Here is a 20,649-nt window from a genome sequence, read left to right on the forward strand (position 1 = left end):
GCCGTTTCGTTGGTGTCTTCAGTCCGCTCAGCACTCGCGGTGATTTTGGAGGAGCCGAACGGCTTTTCCCTAACGGGAGCCGAGGGGCCGTGCATCCCCGGGAGGGAACCCGGCGAGGCGGGGAACGCGCCCCGGCGAACGCGGCCCTGCGCGGGCCACGGGGACCAGGGCCACTGCTTGGGGCGGCAGCGTGGGGCCCCGGCTCGCCTCGCTCGCGCGCGGGGTCGGCGAGGAAGGGCTGCTGCCCGCGGGCATAAAAAACCAAACCGCCAAAACTGGGTTGCCACCCAGAAAACCCCGAGCCCGGCAAGTGGGGCTGCGTGGCCGCTCAGTGCCCTTTTTTGTTGTCCATTCCCGAAGTTTTACATCTTTTCCCTCTGCGCTGCTTGTGCTGGGCTCCCTCTAAACGCCCCCATAAAGACGCTGTGGACCCGCGCGGGCCGTTGCAGGAGCTGGAGCCGTGCGCTAAGACAGCACGCGAAAAACAGACACCTGCAGGCGCTCCTGAAGTGTAGCGAAAGCGGGTTAAACTGAATCAGATTAAGTAGATAACAGGAAACTGGCTGGGTTTTTAGGTTTTACCTTCGGGGATGAGACATTTTGTCCTTGAACACGAGCACGAGAGGCCTTTAGCGCTTCAGCTTTGCTCTGCGTGCAGTTTTCACCCCTTAGGCGTGTGCTACGGCTCAGTAACGCCCCACGACGCGCGGGCGGCGCATCCGCGGGCGACGGCGGCTCCCGGGCTCTCCCCTTCGGGCCCCGGGACGGTCCCGCTGCGGCGCCGCGCGCGCCGGCCGGGCGGCACAGACGGGCAGAGACGGAGGCCGGCCCCGGCCGGGTACTGAACCAGGAAGCTTTATTTACACAGTAAAAGTAACAAGCAATTTCCTGAGACCGAGCTGCTCTAGTGCAATCAAGTCACGGAGCGAGTACAGCTGAGCAGTCCCCTCGCCGCCCCCGGACGCGGCCGCCCTCGCCGCGCGGCTGCCCTGGTGCAAGGAGCAGCGAGAGGGACTTTGTTATACAGGTCAGAGCTTCAGAAGGCTTTTTTTTTATTTTTTGCTTTTTTTTTTGGCCGCCTTCTTCTTTTGATTCTTAAACATCAAAACCAGAATTCTGCAAAGCACCGCTACAACCCTAAGGTGCCCTACAGAAGTAAGTAAGTCTGGCGTCCTGTTCAGCCAGGAGCTCTTAACAAAGCACTTGAAACACAACTTATTGGCCACATAGGCTATGCTATAACGTGAAAAATTACAATCTATTTTACAAGTACTTCTTTTTGTCTTTTTTCTTTTGTTTTTGAAGACGTATTGTAATCTTTGATAGAACAGGCTCAAAGAGCTGCATCTGCACATACACAGCAAAATCCCCGTGCGCCCGTTACCAGTGCTACGCATTTTCCTATTGAAACCCTTTTTTCGAGACTCGTGCTGCTGAAATGTTATTGCTGAGGATATAGTCCGTTTCCGTGCGGCGGCGGCGGCTGCGGCCCGGCTGCTCCGTGCCTTGAGCGAGCGCCTGGACGGCGTCGCGGTGCGGAGGCCGGTTTAACCCCCAGCAGAGAACAACCTCCGCTGGCTGCGCGCCAGCTCCGTGCCACGCTCCGGCGGATGGCAGGACTTTGCGTTGCGGGGAGGGGTGTCACCAAAGCATCCGTGCAAGAGGGGACCGTCCTTTAAAAACAGCGAGCACGAGGTGCCCTGCGTGGGCGCCCGTTGCTTTTCGGCTGGTGTCGCAGTACGCGCGAGGTCGGCGTCTCGCTGCGCTGCCGTCCCATGCTGAAGAGCAGCACGACTGCCAATCTTACAATCAACAGGATGTCCCCGGGATCTGAGGCACATACTATATTTATATTTAATATTTTTAATTATTTTATTTATATATATATTTATATATATATAAATCCACAAATGTTTTACCTCTACAGAGAGAAAAAAAAAAATTAAAAAGTAAGGCTTTCTTAAACTGAAAGTAAGTACATAAAATCATACAAAACCAACAACAAAATACCCAACAGAACACCACTGTGGCCTAAAAAAAAACCAACAAAAAAAAAGAATCGCAGCTGACTGTGGTTTGTGTCTAAGCTGACGTGCCCAGGATAAGGCCATGCCTCGCTGCAGAAGCGTCTTTAGTAAGGCAAACGGGTTGTGCTGCATGTAAACTGTGCGCGGCGGCGGCGGCGGGTGCAGCCGGGCCGCCTGGTCCCGCCGGGCCCTCGGGAGCAGCCGGAGCCGGAAAAGCCGGCCGGCGCCGCCGCCTCGGCAGCGAGGGATCGGGGAGCGCTGGCGCTCGCGCCCGCCGGGAGCCTGGCGGCCGTGGGAAGGGCCGGCCGGGGGCGATGCCCGGCATCGGGAAGACTCGCAGCCAAAAGCGGAGACGTGCCGGTACGGCGTTCCCGCGCGCCGGAGCCGCTGCTAGGAGCCGCCTCGGCGAAGCCGTCCTCCAGCACGAGCGCCCGCCCCGAGGCGTCCCAAGGGAAGGGGCGCGTGAGCGGGGACGGCGTTTTGGGAGAGCCATAGGATACCAAAAAGCGGAAAAGCCGGCCCCTTGCCGCAGAGTGCCGCGGCGAGCGCTGCCTGCAGGGCCGGTCCGGGCGAGCCGAACGAGCGGCGCGGTGCGGGGAAGCGCCGTCGTGCGGCTGCGAAGCTCTGCCGCTGCGTGGGCCGCAGAAAAAAGTGCAGTGACAGGAACAGAAACGAGTGACAAAATCCGTCCCAGCGCCTTCCGACCTCTCCCGGCTTAGGGAATCCTAAACGTTTTCCAGGGGAAGCGCCGAAGCCCTCCAGAAATTTCCCACGCTTAAATTGTCGCTAGTCTCTAGGACTTTGCTTTCCGTTATCGCTTTTGTGGCCCTCTGGAAGTAACCCGTGAGCCCCGAGGAATCGGTGCACCAGGTGCCGAAAGCCGCTCGCACAGCTTTCCTATAGGTAAAAAAATACAAAAAAAAGTGTGTGTGTGTGTGTGGGGGGGGAAAAGCGTGTGTCCATCTAAACCTGTTAGCAAGCGGACCGCTGCTTTTCCCGCGGAGGACGTATGTCGTACAAACATCATGGTCACCGCTGTATCTGTGCTTAACGAAGGCACAGGGAGAGGAAAAAGCTTTCAGTGCTGCTACCTGAATTTTCAGCGTTTTGACAGCTTACTTGGGTCAAGTAATCCTATGGCGTTTTACGTGGAGCCACTTCACAGTAAGACAAAGCGGGAAAGGCGCGCGGGACGGGCGTCGTGGTTAGCGGAGGGGAAGAGCCCCGGGAGCGGGCGCAGCCGCCGGCCCCCGCTCGCTCCGCGCTCGCTCCGTGTCTTCCTTCCCTCGCGTCCGCCGTCCTCGCTGGCGGTGGTTTCTCCTGAAGCCCTTTCCGAACGCCCCCACCCGCGCCGAGGAGCCCTGGCTGGAGAGAGGCAGGGTCGCGACGTCTCCGTAGCTCCTGCTTCCGAAGCCGCACGGCGATTCTCCCAACCCGGCTGCCCCCGGCTACAGCAGTTACAAAGAATTTCAAGGTTTTACGCGCGCGTGGAATTGCTCTGAACACCTGGCGAGGTTTGGGCACGGCTGCTCCGTCCCCTCCAGCCGGCAGCGGGAGACCGTCGCGCAGGCCGAGGACGAAAGCCCGGCCGCCCCCACCGCTCCCAGACCCTCCCCGACGCCTCGCGCTCCCGTCAGTTGTTCTCTATCTGCTCGATGTCTATCTCGCCGCCGAGCTGAAAGACGCTGGCGCTTGCGGCCCCGCCGTGCCGCCAGGGCGCCCGCGCGTCCTCCTTCCCGCCGCCCTCGTCCTCGGCGGCGCCGTAGTCGGCCTCCTCGCCGGAGTCCTCCGCGCGCCGCCGCGGCTCCGGCACCGGGGTGCAGGCGGGCGTCCGGCCCGGCATCACGTCCGAGGAGCGGGGCGCCGCCGCCCGGGACGGGCTGCGGAAGGGCGTCCGCGGGGCGCCGTCCTCCGGCGCGGCGCTAAGGCAGCTCAGGCTGTTGAAGGTCTGGCGGTTCTGCGGAGGGAAGGAGAGCAGGCGGCTGAAACAGGCGTCCCGAGGCTCATTAAACTAAGCGAGCTGGGAGGAGGGAAGAGGCAAAACAAGAAGCAGGAGCTGGAACCGTGGGGACAGATAAAGGCGTGTTAGAAATGAAGGAAATGCAAAGGCTGGAGCGACCGGCCACGGGCAGTGGTGGGACTCCATCTCTTCCTCTCGTTAAATCCAGACTGGGGACACGCCGGATCGTACATTTAGGTCAAACTCTTGATTTTGCTCGTATACCGTCACTTTGTTTAAAGGCACAAGGAGAACAGCGGGTGGCGAGAGACCAAGAGGACCATCCGCAGCGGTTCCCGGGCCCTGCACTTCTCCATAGAGGGGGCACAAGCACCACCACGCAGGTGGCTAAAAAGACCGTGGCGATGCAAACACTAGCTGTGAAGGAGCGAGGGCAAACCTTTACGGACTCAGCAAACTGCTGCCTCGCAAGTAGGATCTCGTCTCGCTGCCTGACAAAATGTTCCGTCTTTACAAATTCTGGAAAGCGGCTTATACGTGAACTACGAAGTTCTCCAGCAATTCTACCAGCCTCCCACATGAGTGTGGAAGTAGAAACCGCCTAAAATGCAGCCCCGGCCGCGGTCAGAGCGGTGTGTGCGCGGCTCTCGCGGGGGCCCAGCCTGCACCGCCGGCGCGCAGCGGCAGCACAGCTACGGCCGGGGAGAGCCAGCGGGTTGACCGGCGCAGCACGCGTCCCTGCGGTGCTGCTGGCACGGCCGCTCGCTTTGGGCGCCCGGCGTGCTCGGAACCACCCGGCTCCCGCGGCAGGGAATGGAAGTGAAGGGCCGTCGGTGCCAGCAGCTGTCTCGGCTCCCGCGAGACCAGACTGCCCTTGCCGGCGTCCTGCCCCCGCGGGCACTGGGATGGGGTGGCCGTTCAACAACCAGCCTCTATGTCACTGTCTTTCTCCCCCAAATCCTATAAAGACCGTTTGCAAGCAGCATTTCCAAGCCATGTCCAGGACCCGCTGCTGGCCGCGGCTCTGGGGTCCTGGCGAGGAAACGGAGGTTATCGAACGCGCCGCTTTGGCGGGGACTGCAGCGGCCCCGCTCCTAACGCGGCAGAGCAAACCGCTGCAGCGGCCGCAAGCCCTCGGCTGCCTCGTCTCCGGCGCGGGGCACCGCGGCTGCCGAGCCGACACGCCCGCCGGACCTCCTGCTCCGAGGGGCTGGCACACGGGCATGCGCTCCGCAGGCTCTCGCCTTGCGCGACTCCTCCTGCCCGGCGGGTCGCCCGCTTTCCCCCTCGCACGCGGCCGTGGCTCGAATTGCACCACAAAACACAACACGTGACCCCCCCACCACCCCCCGCCCCGAGGGGCAGGCCCTGATGCAAACCAGACGCGTAGCCTTTACGAGTGGCATTAGCAAACCCGTGAGTGTGCTCCCCCCCCCGCCCCCCCGCCTCCTGCCCGGGCAGAGCGCCTTGCTGCTTATCTCCCAGCGCTCCGGCACGGGTGCTTCCCATGTGCATCCAGCAAACGAAGGGATGGAGGAAAGCATCTCTGCTAGCTGGAGATGCTCGTCCAACCTAGGGCTCGGAAACGCCTGGAAACCACATAGACAAATCTGTAATGAACAAACGAGCATTCGGTTTTCCCTTGCCTCCTTAAGTCTTCCGCTCTTTACGTGGGATTTACGCGTGGCGTGAAACCTGAGGCGCACCTGCAATGAGCCGGGGCTCTCGGCTCTAGGACGGGGGGGCTTTTCTTGGTGTCCCCTCAAACACACGTGATGATGAGAAGACCACAGCAGGACGTATACGATGTCACATGTTTGGACTGTAGGAGACTGGCATGTGAGGCAAATGGGGAGCGTGATCGAAGCAAGCTACTACAAGGGTGAAAAGCCACACTGCGGAATGAGCTATCGGTAGTTCCCTGGCAAAATGGAAATATGCATCAGGCAGGATTCCCCAGGGGCTTGCGCAGGATTGGGGATTAGGCAGTACTTTCTTGGATGACCTGGATGACGGAGTAGAGAGTGGACCAGTTAAATCTGCAAATGCCGCAAGCAGGCAGGGCCGGCCAGCGCTCTGGAAGACAGCCCAGATTCAGCCTAAATGCCACGAACTGGGAATACCGTCTGAAAAAAGAGGATAGCGTTTAATAAGGCAGGAATAACCAACAAATGCACGGAGGAGGACAGCTTGCTCTGCGGAAAGGATCATGGGGTTACTGCGAGTCAAAACGTGAGCGTTAGCCAAATGGTGTCGTGTTCCTGCAAAAAAGCCGCAGGCCGGCCTGGAATGAGCCGCCGGCTTACAGCCCGTGAGGGGCAGCAATCCTGCCCGTCGGTTCAGCACCAGGAGGCCACAGCCAGCCGCCTGCACCCACCCTGCAAGAAGGATGCGGTCCAGCTGCGGAGAGGCCGTGGCAACAAGAAGGATGAGGCCAGGTGGCACGACTTCCAAGGAACAGTTTAGCTTGAAAAAAGCAACCCGAGGGGGAGGGATGAGGGCAGTCTTCGAGGATGTGAAACACAGCTGGAGGGAAGGAATGCATGACCTGTTCTCCCATCTACAGCAACAGGGCTGAAATTGCGGGAAAGAAGATTTGGTTCTGTGTTAGGAAAAGCTCCCTAACAATACAAATACGGGAGCACTGCTAAAGGAGACTTAAAGCGGCTGTGAAGTCTCCATCGCTGGAACCCTCTACTACAGGTTAGACAAACTTTATTTTGAGGTTGCCTGGAGATAACAGGACAGTGTAAGAGAGCCCGTTGGGTCTCTTACGCTCATGTATCTGGGACATCCGAAGCCAAAGATGGCAGGAAAAATCCTCTGCTATTACCATCACATGCTCCATCCAAGACCCTGGGCCATATTCAGGCTGGAGTAACCGGGAGAGCTTCATTACTCCAGTAGAGCATCCTTCCCTGGAAACGAAAGCGCTGCTGTCTCGGTCCATGGGGGCAAATTTCATTACCAAACATGCAGCTTGAAGAAACAGCACTACTCCACGGTCGACCTGATTGACATTCCCAGGAAATTAAAACACATTTGCTTGAGGTTTTTTCCTTCCTCACATACCCTACAAATCAGGATAAATTGGGAGTAACTCTACCAAAATAACCTACCCCAGGCTCTAAATGAAGCAAAATCACCGTTCTACATACCTCCTGAGGGAGCTAGGTCACAGCCCCAGCTACTTCACACTCCAATTATTTTTTAGGAAATCAAAGGTTCCTGCACTAAATTCACACAAACCGATCGCAGCCTGAAAGGCTTTGAGCACCATGCTCAGTGAAGCATCACGGTAAAACAAGTCATTGCAAAAGCTCACCCAGATGTTGCATTTAAAGGAAGCTCTGACTCACTGCAGGAGGAGTTCCTGCAAATTCCAGCTCGAGACGGAGACAGATCCTGATCTCATGTACACTGCCATAAATCCACCGCGGCGAAGGGAGCTGCATCTGCCTGCATCGGGTCTGAGCTTGCCTGGGGCATGTGCCGACGGGGAGAGCGAGGGAAGGCGTTTGCCATATGGACACAGACATCCCCCCCGGAGGGGTCTTCCCTTAGAGCGGAAAACAAGGCATTCGTGCGAAGGCATCATGACCACTCTTGCTCGTTCTCCAGTGTCGCAACGCGTGCAACATCAGAGCACGAGCAAAGACTTGGTGCAAAACCCAGCAGCCAGCGCCTAAGCGGAGCGGCTACATTTCACGCGTCTTTCTGTAGAAGAGACTTCCCCAAAACACCAAAAGCCACGAGTCCATGTGAAAGACCAGGCATTTGCCCTTTAAAAAACTGCCTGTCTGGAATCGCATGAACTTTCTTAACACCCAAAGGCGGGCTGTGCTAGCCCCGAGCAGGGCAGAGCCACAGACCGTGAAGCTGACTGCCATTAGGGATTAATTATACTGTTGGTCAAGGCACGCAACGCATGCTTCACGTCATTACCTAAGACTTGGCCCAGACGACCAGTACGCCCCGGTGCGCGTACTCCAGTCCGGACTGGTGACATTTGTTCCCAGCCGAGCAGGCGCTGCCCCGGAGGACACGGCAGCCCCTCGACTGTTGCGTTCGGTTCCCCGCCTCCCTCGCCCGTCACTGGTGGCAGGGATCTGCACGACCCGAGGCACATCCACTTCCTTTTCACATTTTTTTAATAGAACTTGTGACTTTCCATGTGTTCTGTCTGCTAGGTGCTGGCTACACAACAGCTTCGAGCAAAGAACTGCAAACTGTGGTTAATGGACAACTCGGAATTACCAGCGCATTTGGAGAAGGCCTGGGGACACATGAGAAATATTTTCTAAGTACCCCAAAAAATTTGCAAGCACGTTTCCAAAAGTGATTTAGGCACTTGAAAACCTAAGTCTCCTGAAAGTCAACAGCGCTCTCAGGAGTGCAAATCCCTTTTACAAATAAAACTTTGGCACTTCTGAGAATGTTAATTTTTCTCCACTCGCTGCCTGCTGTTAATTTAGCTCGTCTTCTAACCCAGGCATTTTCCCTACATTAGCTGCACACACACACGTGTGCTGGTGTGCTGTTCCATTGTGCAAGGAAGGAAGACGCTGCACAGCATTTTAGAGAAGCAGACGGGTGCTCCATGCAATGCCAAACTAAAGAGGAAGGAGACTACAGGGGCTGGAGAGGAACTAACAGGGTCCCCAGGACAATCTTTCTATCCAAACGAAAAGCATTTCAAATCTTGGACGCTTCTCGGAGAACTGCCATAAATGCGCTTGACATCTACTGAAATTTTCCCTTTGGTCTGGACTTTGGCAAGACAAAAAAGCCAACAGCGTTATTTTCTCGTTGCCCTGTAACACCCGCCATTAAATCCACCCATGTCGCAAGCCAATTTTTTTTCTATGATGTACAGCTGGCGAATTGAGTCATTCTAGGTAATTTTTCTCTTCCCTGCAAGAAGACGGAAGAACCCTTCCAATGGTCTTGTCGCTTCAAATATTACAGCGGTTCCCCAGAAGCAAAGACCTCTGCTGCACACGGGTCCACGGCTGAGCCATCCTTCGTGGAGTCGCCTTGCCAGCACTCGGTCCGGAAAGCCGTGCTCAGGGCAGCTGGAACAACGCAACCTGCGGCTCAAAGGCGCACGGCACCGAGGGGGGGCGTTTTGGGGTGGGATCCCCAAAGCCGGTGCTAATCACGCCCTGTGACCACCTGCCATTTGTCGCCGGAGCTGCCTGGCGAGCAGATGTGCTTCAGCCGCTATCCTCAATGCAGCGTCTGTTCTGAATCCATCTGGATTTCCTTACTTCTTTTTTATTTATTGAGTGAATTTAGTGTATGCGAGGGCTGCTGACCTGGCAGCACTGGACAGTGAAGCCCTCTATTTATATCGGCCAAAGAGACGAAGTTTTGGCCCAGGCCGTGCAAGCCTACCCACAACGCTTCGCTTGTTCTCAGCAACCTTGGGCCTCTTCCAAGCCGCTCCACAAAGTTGCCCTTTAGCGCCAGACCAAAAAGGGTAGTTAGGCATCTCAACTACTGTTGATTTCAAGGAAAACGTAGGAATCCAGACATCCTTCTGGATCCGGCCTCCAGTGCTCGTTATGCGGGTGGCTTTTGGGAGACACTCGCTTGCAGCAGCCTTGACTTTGCCGCATTAGTTTCAGTAAAGTACCTTCCACCCAAAATATGTTTTCCTCAGAACCATAGTAAGCTGCACCTCTAACCTGCTGCTTAACATTTGAGCTACCGAGTTTATCTTCCTCTAACTCCCCCCAGAGACACGGCAATGTAAATGCCCGGAAAGGATGCAAAGGGATCCCATGGGGAGAGGAAGAAAAAGAGAAGCTGCTAAACAAAGCACCTGAGAAATTGTCCACAAATACACAGAAAAAGCAAGAAAGTCTTGACCACTGTAACTGAGCTGCAGCGCTGCCAGCCCGCGTCATTGTGGCCGACCGCCAAAGCAACGACCGTGCTGCGTGGTGGGGAAAGGCTGCCGGCCCGCTCCATCGTGACGGGCTCTCGTTGTGCTCCGCACGGCACACAACTGCCTCCTGCTCTTACGTGCGAGCAAGTGGAAGTATCAGAATGATGTCCCATTGTAAGGTATGAGCAGTCCATTTGGTAACCGCAGAGTTAATACGGGAGAAAAACGAATCCCACTTGCCTATCTCCTCATCTTGTACGTGCCACCTCCTCCCGAGCTTGGGGGCTGGAGGGAAGGCTGCAGATTTTCACTTCTGAAACAAAAGGCGCAAGGTTTGCAGCCCGCCCACCAGTACTTGGTAAGGTGCACAGATCCGGAGACTGCTAAGTCACGTGGAGCTGAAAACCCCTTTGAGGGCCACGAGGTGGGTTAGGCCGTTGAGGCCCCACTGACACCAGAGCGACCGTTGCAATGCGTGAAGCCTCCCCAGCACTTACGCATCTGCAGCCGGATGTGCCAGAGAGGCTAGCTACAACCGCTGACTTCAGCAGGAGTCTTCACACGTGCCAAGGACACGTGGCTGGGCCCAAAGGCCGACGCTTTCTAACTCTGGGTGCCCAGAGTTGATCTCTTAATTGCCGATCCTATTTCAAATATTTCTGCAGAAGTACAAGCCTAGACCCGCCCTCACGCTAACTCCCCCCGTGTTCATTCCCTGAGCACTATCAGATGACGGGTCAGAAACTGACTGGACCCTCCAAGGTCTGTCCTTCTCCACCGCCCTCCAGAGGGGCTGAACCAGGTATTTACTCTCCTCCAGCTGCCGTTATGCATTGAACAGACAGCGCTATATATTAAGAACGAACGTGGAACACTGGCAGCCTCAACACGGAGAAAGCTAAAGAAATTCATCAGGAACATTTCTTCGTAAAACTCTTCCCCTCATAAAACAACCAACTGTGAGCTTTTCCCTCCAGTGAAATCCTGCCACACGTCTCCCTCGACTAAGGAGCCCCCAAGTGAATATGCTAGAATAAACACTAACACGACTACGAGCCCCGTGGTGAAACACTTGGCATGGCTTTTGCACAAACACTGTTTTTCGCCCTGCTGGGGTATTGCTGCAATGTTCTTGTTGAAGGTGCGATGCTACGAGCTGTCAACAATACCAGCCCTACCTACTAAACTGTCATCACCTCCCATTAGCACACTGCGCTGCAGTTTCTTCGTGAAGCTCAAAATAACCCTCTGCGAGAAGGAAACTGAGAACGAGCTGTGGGTGGAAAGTACGCCGCCTCCTCGCGCCGCAGAGGCCTCGCGGAGCTGGAACGAGCCTACCAGCCTTCCCTCGGGGTCGCGGCCACCGCTCCAGCGCTGGAAACCCTCTTCAGTGGAACAAAGTCGTCTCGCGGGGATTTCTTTGCCCCGCTTGGTTTTAAATCACTCTCCGAGGCAAACGGCTCTTGTTTATGAGCCTTAGTTACTGTAAAATACCTTCACCCACAGTCCTAGATCCTTATCTGCCGCTTTGATCGTTCGAGTCATATTGAAGTCCTACATGGCATTCGTTTCATGCAAATGTCTTATTCATGCTGCGAAAGAGAACACCCAGTTGCTCGAGACTGAAAAATAGGTTTCAGTTGTTTTCAAAGTTCTACATAACTTAATTATAACAGCTACTATTATTCAGATTAGGCGCACACACACACACACATATTATTCAGTTCCAGCATTCTCTTCCATTTTTCAGGCACTCGCAGTTTTCTCAAACTTCACCCTTAAGCTGATGTTTCTAGAGGTTGGCTTTAGAGCAACAAGACGTGGGAGGAAGGGATATGTGGAGGGAACCGCATTAGGAAGAGAGAGAAGACTCGTTTCAGAGCCTTTTTAGTACAAGGAGAATGAAACAACCAATCTTTTCTCTTCGTAAGAACAGCCCCTGTTGGATAGCCCTGTTTTGGAACTGAGAGCGCAAAGAGGAAATTTTGCATAGAAATAGCCCTCGCTGAGAAGTGAGATGTGTTTCGGGCAACACTTCGCATTCGACTGAGTTATGTCCCTTGAAAACTTGGCAGCTACGACGACCACGTCCAACCCGGCCAACTACCTGGCGCTGTGCGAGCGCCGGGCGAAGAAGGGTGGCGGGCCGGCGCGCCGCCCGCAAGGCGGACAGGGAGGGAAACGCTTTGGGCTTTGCAACAGCTCTCACGGCACCTATCGCCCTTCACAAGTTTATTTTGAAACCTTACTGGCATCTCACTGCCTTCGGACCCAAACCGAAATCCGAAGGGCGCACCGCCTTCCCGCGCTGCCCTGCCGGAGGGCTCGGCTCTGCCCCGCCGCCGCCGCCGCCACCGCCGGGTCCCCGGGTCGCACCTCGACCGCTAGCGGCAGCGGCCGGCCCCGCTGCCACCACAGCACGGCGGCGGGGGAAGAGCCGCGGGCTTCCAAGATCAACACTGCCGTCGGCGGGAAGGATGCCGATTTCGTACCCCCCGTAGGAGGAACTTCTAAGTGATGGATGAGGTGTCAGAAAAAAAGTGACTGAAATACCTGAGGAAAAAAAACACAGGAGGCAGTTATAAAATAAATGAACTACAGACTGAGTGCTACGCGTCTGGTGCGGAGCCCGAGCTGGGCTCCAGCCGGGGAAGGAGACCCGCGTCTTGCCATGCCAAGGAATGCAAAACTCATCCACCCTTTTTTTTTAATTGCAGCCCCGAGCCAGATGCTATCTGCTCTGGAGACCAGGAGATGCTGGAGGGAAACTACAACCAAAGCCTGCAACGATTCTCGAGAACGGCGCGGTTGAAATTCGGGCTTCACAGAGGTCGACGGCCAGACCTCTCCGGGCTTCAAAGGAGGCAGCGTTTCCCCACAGGACCTCTCACGCCGTCGGCCCTGACAGCTCCCGCTCAGCCTCCCTTCGCCCCTTTCACCTTTTCGGTTTCCAGATCGGAAGGCCCGTCCGCGCGGAGGAGGACCCGCGGCGCGCGCGCCGGCGCTGCCCGGGCAAGGCACGGCGAGCCACGGCTGCGCGGCAGCTGGTTTCGCAGTTTGCCTTCCCGGCTCCCTCCGCTAGCGAAGAGCAATATTTGCGTCGCCCCGATTCTAATTTTGCACCGTCGTTTGGCTGTTTGCGCTGAAAAGCTACAGCTTTCGCAGAAAATTCTGCCCTCCTTCTGTTTAGTGCGAAAAACAGTTTTCACAAGAAGGCTGAGAAATAACTATTATCCTACCAAGTGGTTTTACACCATGGTGTTAAAAAAAAAAAAAAAGGAAGAAAGAAGGAGGGTTTGGTTAAGTCTTTAGCATTAGCGCTGCCTTTGGAGCTTGAAGTGTTAATTTGCTTTTACCAGCGACTTTACCCGCATTTTCACCCTCGTCTTCGGAGCCGTGTAACTGCAGGGCGCAGGGAAGGCCGAAGGCCGGGGAGGGAGGCCGTGCCGGAGGGCAGCCTGCGCCCGGGAGAAGGGCCGGGAGAAGCCGCGCGGGGGGAAGCACGGCGGGAGCAGAGGGAGAGCTGCCCCGGCCCGTCCGCCTCAGCGCCCGCGTAAAAGGAAGCTGTGGAAAACAGTTTAAGAAAGCAGAACGCTTTCCAAATGAGTCAACGGCGATTTGTCCAACAGTCTATTTTGCATAGTCACGTACCGTAGCTGCTGCATCGGCCAAAAAATTAGTGAGATGGAGCCGAACTGGACAGAAGCGTGACGGGCTCGTTTCGGCACGGCCGCGGGAGTCCTGTCCTCGGTTCGGGCTGCCCCGGCTGCCTCGCGGCGCGAAACGCGGCCGGAGCCCCGCGCCCCGGCACCGCAGCGCCAATCCCCCCCCCCCCGGGCACCGGGGGGTTAAACGCGCCGCGTGGTGGGTCGGGCGCGTTCCTGGGGCATACAGTCGGGTTTTGTGTCCCTGGCGGACGGAGACACTGCAAAGCGTTGTCTGCGTTTCAAGCGCTGCGCTCTCGCGCTCAAGGGCACCGCGCTTGGCCGCTGCCGGGCTTCAGAAAGACCCTGCCTTGGCGCGCCGCCGCCGAGTCACGCGGGGAGACGCGCGCGCGCGCGGGGCACGGTGCCCCCCGTGCCGCTTGGCGGATAACAGAGACCCGAGTGTTCACGCCCCGCGCTGCGCTCGCGGGAGGAGAAGAAGCTTCAAATAAATACTGTATGCCAAGCGCCTAGGGCAGCCTGCGCACGGCCCCCGGCCAGCGTTAAAACCCCAGCCCCGCTCCCGGGACGGCGCCCGCGGCCTGGCGAAGCACGGATTTGTAAAAGTGAAGCAGATGGGATAACTTCTCGTGTAAAATCAGAGCAGCGTATGCCATCGCCTTGCGTGCCGTGACCGTTAGGAAGTCTGACACGCAACCGAGAGAGCGCGCTGCAGTAACTCAGCTCCTGCAAGCACCTCCCGCGCTCGCGGGGCGACGGCCCCTCTCCGGGCGGCCTCCAGCACGGCAGCTGCCTCCGAAGGACCTCAGCTGCGGTCTCAGCAGACCGGGGGAGGTGAAAACATGCTTTTTCCACATTTTCACGCTTGGGAAGCTGAGGCCGGGAAACACAGCTAAAAGGATGATCGTGGAATAGGCAGGAAGGGACCTGACACACATGCGATCCGGTCTGGTGCCGTAACTTCAAAACCATCCGTTCCTCTTTATGTGCTGCCTTCTCTACGTTAAAAGTACGTGCACAGTTCGACCTTCACGATAAAACTCTCAAACTAGGCCAATCGGCGATGCCTAACAAAAGCTTTTATTTTTAGCACGGTGTGGTAAAAAAATTGATGCAAAACATCTATATAAGCAGCGGAAATATTCTGGGGGTAAAGTTCCTCGCAGCGAATTAGCTTCCTTCCTGGAGTCATGAGAAGCGTTAAGCGAGCGCTGTGGGTTCACACCAACGGGCAACCTCCCGTCAGCGCCACTTGCGCTACCCTCCGCCCCGGTGCACGCGAGCGGCAATGAGACGCCGCCGACGTTTTCTCCTGCTTAGATGAATACGGAGAATTGTTTGTCGAAAGGAGCAGGGAGGGAGAAAGCCCGTCTGCATCTCATGCCAGGAGCAAGCATCATTATAAACTTAATCTCCAATACTGACTTAATTTTTTTTCAACTATTTGTGTTTTTAAATAAAAAAAGAAATAAAGAGGCGATGAATAATGATGGCAGCGTAGGTAACAGTGTGACCAAAGGCAAAACCTGTCAGCCTCCCAGGTCCTCTGCGCCCTCTCCACCGTGTCATTTTGTTGGATCCTGACTGAAGCACAGTCCCAACGCGCTTTCCCACCAAGCCACGAATTGACCTTTGCAGTCGCTCATTCGTGTTTATTTAAAAAACACTGGGGCTGAGAAGCTGGAATCTCTCTTAGAAGTTACATCAATATCAAACTATTTCCTGGGATACGTCTGGAATTTAAAAGCTCCAGCGTTTCGCCCGTCAGTACCTTCGACAACACTTCAGCGCTCGCTTCGGCAGGTGCAAACGCCGAACGAGATCGGTGCGGCCGGTCCTGCCCAGCGCCGCCGCGTCCCGGCGGCAGGGAGCGACCCGCAAAAACTTTCCAAGCGGCAAGCTGAAAGCGAGCCTGAAAGCTGCCAGAATTGGAGCAGAAAATCTTTTCATGTGGAAATTGCGAAAGTTTTACCCCTGGAGGGCAGCGTCCCGTAGCCCCCGTGCCCATGGTCGCGCACCCCTCACCCAGCGCGTGCATCCCACTTGTAGGGCAGGTGCCTCTTCACGGGGAATTCACTGCCATGGGAAGCTCTCCACAGCCACGTGGAGATGCGACTGTATTTTTAATTCTAATTACCTTGTTTGCTTTAGGGCAGCTGCTCTCTGTCCCACATCCGGTGTGCCACACCGTATAACACGGTGTTTCACCCAGAGGAGAACTGGTTTACTAACTATTTGGGATTCCTCAGTGTGCAGGGTCCACCACAGAGCAACTCCCTGAGCAAAGCAAACGGGTGCTAGAGAAAACAACTCTGGCACAGAACGTATCAATAATATAACACACGTTATGGTGTATATAGCTCTTCCAACTGCAAGTGCTTTAAAGGATCATAGAGAAGCTAAAATCTTGTGGAGCCATCAGAAACGGTGCACAGGGGCCACAAAGTCTTCGTGTACTACCAATATACAGATTCTAACAGTGCAGTTAAAGCTGGAAAATATGACTTAAAATCTCTCATACCGCCTCCGACAGTTAGTGCCACTGAGATTTTATGGCAAATATGACACAAACGCGTCCCTGTCCTACTTTCCACGGCAAGCTGTATTACTAAGCGTTACCAGACCACACTGCCTCTCAAGCAGGGCTACTTCTGCAGCGGGTTGTATGCTGTAGGCCACATGGCTGGTGTTGAACAATATATATAAACGCTTCACTTTTTGAAAAAAATCTGCAAAAAGCGCTGCTGAATTTGCAAATGTGCTAGCACACATTAAAAGCTCTCAGTAACAACCATATCAAAATTTTTCAAGGCAGGAAGCAAAATGGGCAAGAGATAGTAAAGACTCATTTTGTCGTTACCAGGGACAATTTTCAGTCATCTGATTTTGTCATCTGAACCGGACTAAGTGTTGATAGTCAGGATCCAACAAAGAGCCCAGGAGTTTAGGTGGGTCCAAATCTCGTCAAAGCTGTGTACGGAGGAGGTAACAGTTCCTGGAAAATCCCCACCACTGTCACTGCATCCTTTGAACTCCGCAAGCTTGTGTCGTGTATTCCTGGCTTGCTACAATTTCATCAGACTATCCTAATTTGGGGGTCTAGCAGAGGTCCACCACGCTGGACTCAACTCACACGTCCATGAAAGCCCCTTTACAGCACGCGTCCTCCTCCAGCGCTTCCATGAGGAGCCATCACCTCCAAGTCCCCAGGCAGCTGGCCGGCAGTGGCGCGGGAGACCCGAAGGTGCCGGGCGGCCGGCCTCGCCGCTCGCTAGGAGCGCCACGAGAAATCCCAGGCAAATTCTTCTGCGTAACCAAACTTTCCTTTTTTGTGGTACGGAGTAAAGAATAGAAACTGCCATTTTTACTTTTCATCTGACTCCAAAAACTGAGGTTGCCTTTCGATACCTAAATGACACAATGCTGTCATCCACTCATCTCAGTATTTTCGGTTGGGTTTTTACCCAGCCTCCCCAGAGACTGAAAACTAATTCTAAAACCAAGAGGAACAAAATGTAGTTTTGGTATGCGCTTAAAAAGAATAGAAGGATTTTTGCATTGTTGTGACTTTCAAAGCTATTATTATTTCAATGAGAATAGTTTTCGTAGTTTGATTTGTGCCCTAAGTTGAAGCCTGGCTAATTTGGTGCTGCACGAGTAAATGAGAAGCAGAGGGTGATGTGGGTCCACCTCCCCTGTCTAAGCTAAGAGAACCGCAGAAAGAAGAGACAAAAACATGCAACTAGTATTTTGAAGAATTAAAGGAAAAGTTTTCCCAAGTATTTTGGCTCCTCTTCCCTCCCCAAAGAGCTTGAACGCTCAGGTCCCTTTCTTAATTAGCCCAGTTACACGGCCGTGTAATTGCTTCCAGGAGCAGCTCGCACCCTTTCTGCCCGAACACCTCCTGCCTGCCCTGAATACCGCTAACGGCGTGAAGAAACCATTTGATTCCTAGAACTGCTCTTAGGTTATGCCATTTCCACAAACAATGCTTTGCTGCCTGTTTTTCCCCCCAAAATTAAAACGCACAGAAGGTTGATATTTATTAACAAAGTTACAGTAACTAGCAACGTTCAGACCTCTGGGCAGAAGTCCGTAAGGAGGAGAGCGTGGGATTTTTTGTTCGCTTGCCTGGTTGCTGGGGGATCTTTCTGCCTTGTTTTAAGTGGCAAACTTGTGTGTGCCTGTTGCAGCAGACACGGCTGCAACCAGCCAGCCCTCTTCCTGCGACCAGAGCACCGCTGGTAGCATTTTGTTCATTTTTCAGTCAACTTCTTTTAGCTTTCTCTCCTATGAATCTCAAATATCATTGCACATAAGCCATTTATACATTTATATAAATCAGTGGCTAGATGAGAGGAAACATGCAGTAACACAGACACCTTGCCTTTATTTCAGGCTTTCATCTGAAATCACCTAACTTTCCAGTCTCATTCCTAGAGAGTCATTAAAAGCAGCCGAAGGGAATAACCAAATCTGCGGACTTCTCTTGTGCAGACATACTCGCTGTCTCCTACTGTCCAAGAGGAGTTAGTCCATTTTTATTGCGTTTCCTTCACTTTGAGGGCTCTGCTCTGCTCGCCTACTGAATTGCAGTGCCCTACACCCATGAAAATAACTCCACCAAAGGCAAGAATGCTCTCCACAACTTGCCTAATCTTGCTCCATCCTCCGTGCCAGTCCTCCCACAGAGACACCCTGTGCGTTAGCATGAAGCCTGCCAGGGCTACTTTCCATAACTGAGCTGAAAAAACAATAAAACTCTGGCCCATGCATGGATGTCAGCTTTGCTGTTTCTCACTCTGCTTATATAATTCACGCAGAGCTACAATCCTGCCCTCCAGCCGCACAATCCCGTGGTAGGATTTTGCGCGGGACCTACCTATGCCCGCTCTGCTGCTGGTGGACGCCCAAACTTGGCTCAGTTTCAGCTCTGGAAACCTGGAGACACTTCACTGGAGACTTCCTCTGGGCTCGCTCCATGCAAGATTGTGGTTGGGAAGTTACTTGGTGACTGCAGTATTATTTGTTTATGCTAGCAACCACGATGAGATAGACACTCTCTAGGCTCTGGAGAACACGCGGTCCCTGGCCGCAGAGCTTGGCCTGAGGACTGATCAGCAGCCAGAGCTGAGTTAGGAAAACGTCAGCGAGGAGGGGTGTTCACTGATTTCAGTGCTACCAAACAGTCCAGGTAGCACCACGTAGGAAGAACGTCAGTGTGGGCAGAATCGGGCCCTTCTGAGCAAGTTTTGTGGCAGATTTACCAAGTAACTGCGTGGAGGAAAAATAGGGAAAGCTTGGAAAAAAGCAATGAGTGAAGTAGAAGAGCATGCCCAGTTGCGGGTGGAGAGCTCGGCGATGAGCGCAGCAAGAAGACAATATCCACGGGAGGACATCCAGCGGCTCGGAGTCCGGCGCACCGCAGCAGGGGCCGGCAGCACGAGCCGACCGCAGGGTCGCAGGCAGCCCCTCTGCCTCGCAAACCCGAGCCCAGGCTGGGAACGGCACAGAAACGTGCACTGCCTGCACGGAAGCCTCACTTCTCATCCCCTTCACTGCAGCCCCTGCCTTAGCACTACCAGTACTTATAAAAAGGCATGAAAATAAGGGAAAATACTTAGAATCCTGACCCCGCCTCGTTTTATTTAGCATCAACCAACATAAAAATTATTTTTGTCCAATCTAGTGCTGTGGGGTAGCTGAGTAACACCGATTACTCAGAGGTCGCTTTCTGGTTTGGGGGATTTTTTGAGGTGGAGGACCGTAGCCAGAGAAAACATAACTATTCCTTTAAGCAGCTAGTCTTCAAGGACCAGGGACTGAGCAGTTTTGGACATATGAGGGATTAGATTTTTGTCATTCTTGGGTCACTTGCCTGCGTCAGAGCTGAAAAGGCCCTCCAAATTATAAATGTGTGCCTGGGCTCTCCGTCGGCTGGAGGGGAAAGGGAAGCTCCGACTGACTCATCCGGGATCTCCCAGGACAAGCCCTCCGCGGCTTTGTTTTCCAGCTGATGAACTTTCATCCTTGCTCTGACATGACGGAAAAGGTTTCTTTTCCCTGAAACTTCCTACAGTATCCTCTGAGGATAATAAGGATTGTTTCCAAAGCCCGAGAGAGAAGGGCTGTTTTCTTCTTTGCTGCGTGTCCTGCCCTCGGACAGAGCCGTGCTGGGGGAGCGCTGCTTCCCTCTCCTCCAAGGAGGGGCTGCCCCACGCGCTTCCAGGTTTTGTTGCTCCGAGGGCAAGGCAGCGCACTGCCCGCAGCGACCCACCAGAGCACGGCGCCAGCTCCTAACGTGAGCTGAAGATCTCTGTCCATGTCCTCCGAGAGCCTCACTGGAGGCGTCAGGCCGCGTCGGAGGGAGGGTGATGTTGGCAAACACTCTACCCAAACCAGCGCACCAACTGATGGTTCAGAGCTTCGCTTCAAGCCTCAAAGCCCCATTTTCTCCACATCTTGTGCCTGCCATCCCTCGCTTTGCTGGTGACGCAATGCCAGAAGCAGTGACCGAAGAGAGAGTCCGGGATCGCACCCTTTGCCACCCCTTGCATCTGTCGGGCACCCTGGCAGAAATGGCACCACGGAGACTGGCAGGGCTTCTTCCTCCTTACAACTCACTCTTTGCTCCTTATCACAGTGCTTTGAAGCTAGAAAAATAAACTACTGCTAACTGCTGGACACCTAATCTTTAGAAGTAATACTCTGTTCTCAGAATTCAAACGATACTTAAGAAATGCCCAGTCTGGAGTGGAAGAGAAAGAAATGAAAGTCCCATATTAATGGATGTGTTATGGATGTACCTAAGAACCGCAGAAGCGTGGTGACTTCTTGTAAAGCTGTCCTTTGGGAACGTTCAGCTCTAACCATACAAAGCAGGGTCAAGAGATGCTTAAGGCGAAACCAAAAGCAAATTAGGAGACACAAACAATAATAATTCAAAAACTGCAGAGTAGGAACAGAAATGCAGTATCTAATCAGTGCAGGGCGGGACAATCAAAAGGGCCTTAACTTCAGCAGAGCTTATGGTGGTGCTCCACGCACACCACTGCAGCTGTGTGAGAATCCACCAGGCCTTTTCCTCCTGGAAGGTGGAAACCA

At 54.5% G+C, this 20,649-nt stretch overlaps 1 protein-coding gene across 1 annotated transcript in view; it reads right to left on the reverse strand.

Moving 5' to 3' along the window:
* Positions 1 to 2,962: 2,962 nt before the first annotated feature.
* Positions 2,963 to 20,649, reverse strand: part of FAM53B (family with sequence similarity 53 member B) — a 38,676-nt gene continuing 20,989 nt past the window's right edge. Inside the window, exon 4 of the mRNA XM_067300357.1 lies at positions 2,963 to 3,984. Coding sequence (XP_067156458.1) covers positions 3,661 to 3,984 — 324 coding nt within the window. The 3' untranslated portion in view covers positions 2,963 to 3,660. The remainder of the gene's footprint in view (positions 3,985 to 20,649) is intronic.

This window comes from Apteryx mantelli, chromosome 7 (assembly GCF_036417845.1).
Source record: "Apteryx mantelli isolate bAptMan1 chromosome 7, bAptMan1.hap1, whole genome shotgun sequence".
Lineage (NCBI taxonomy): Eukaryota > Metazoa > Chordata > Aves > Apterygiformes > Apterygidae > Apteryx > Apteryx mantelli.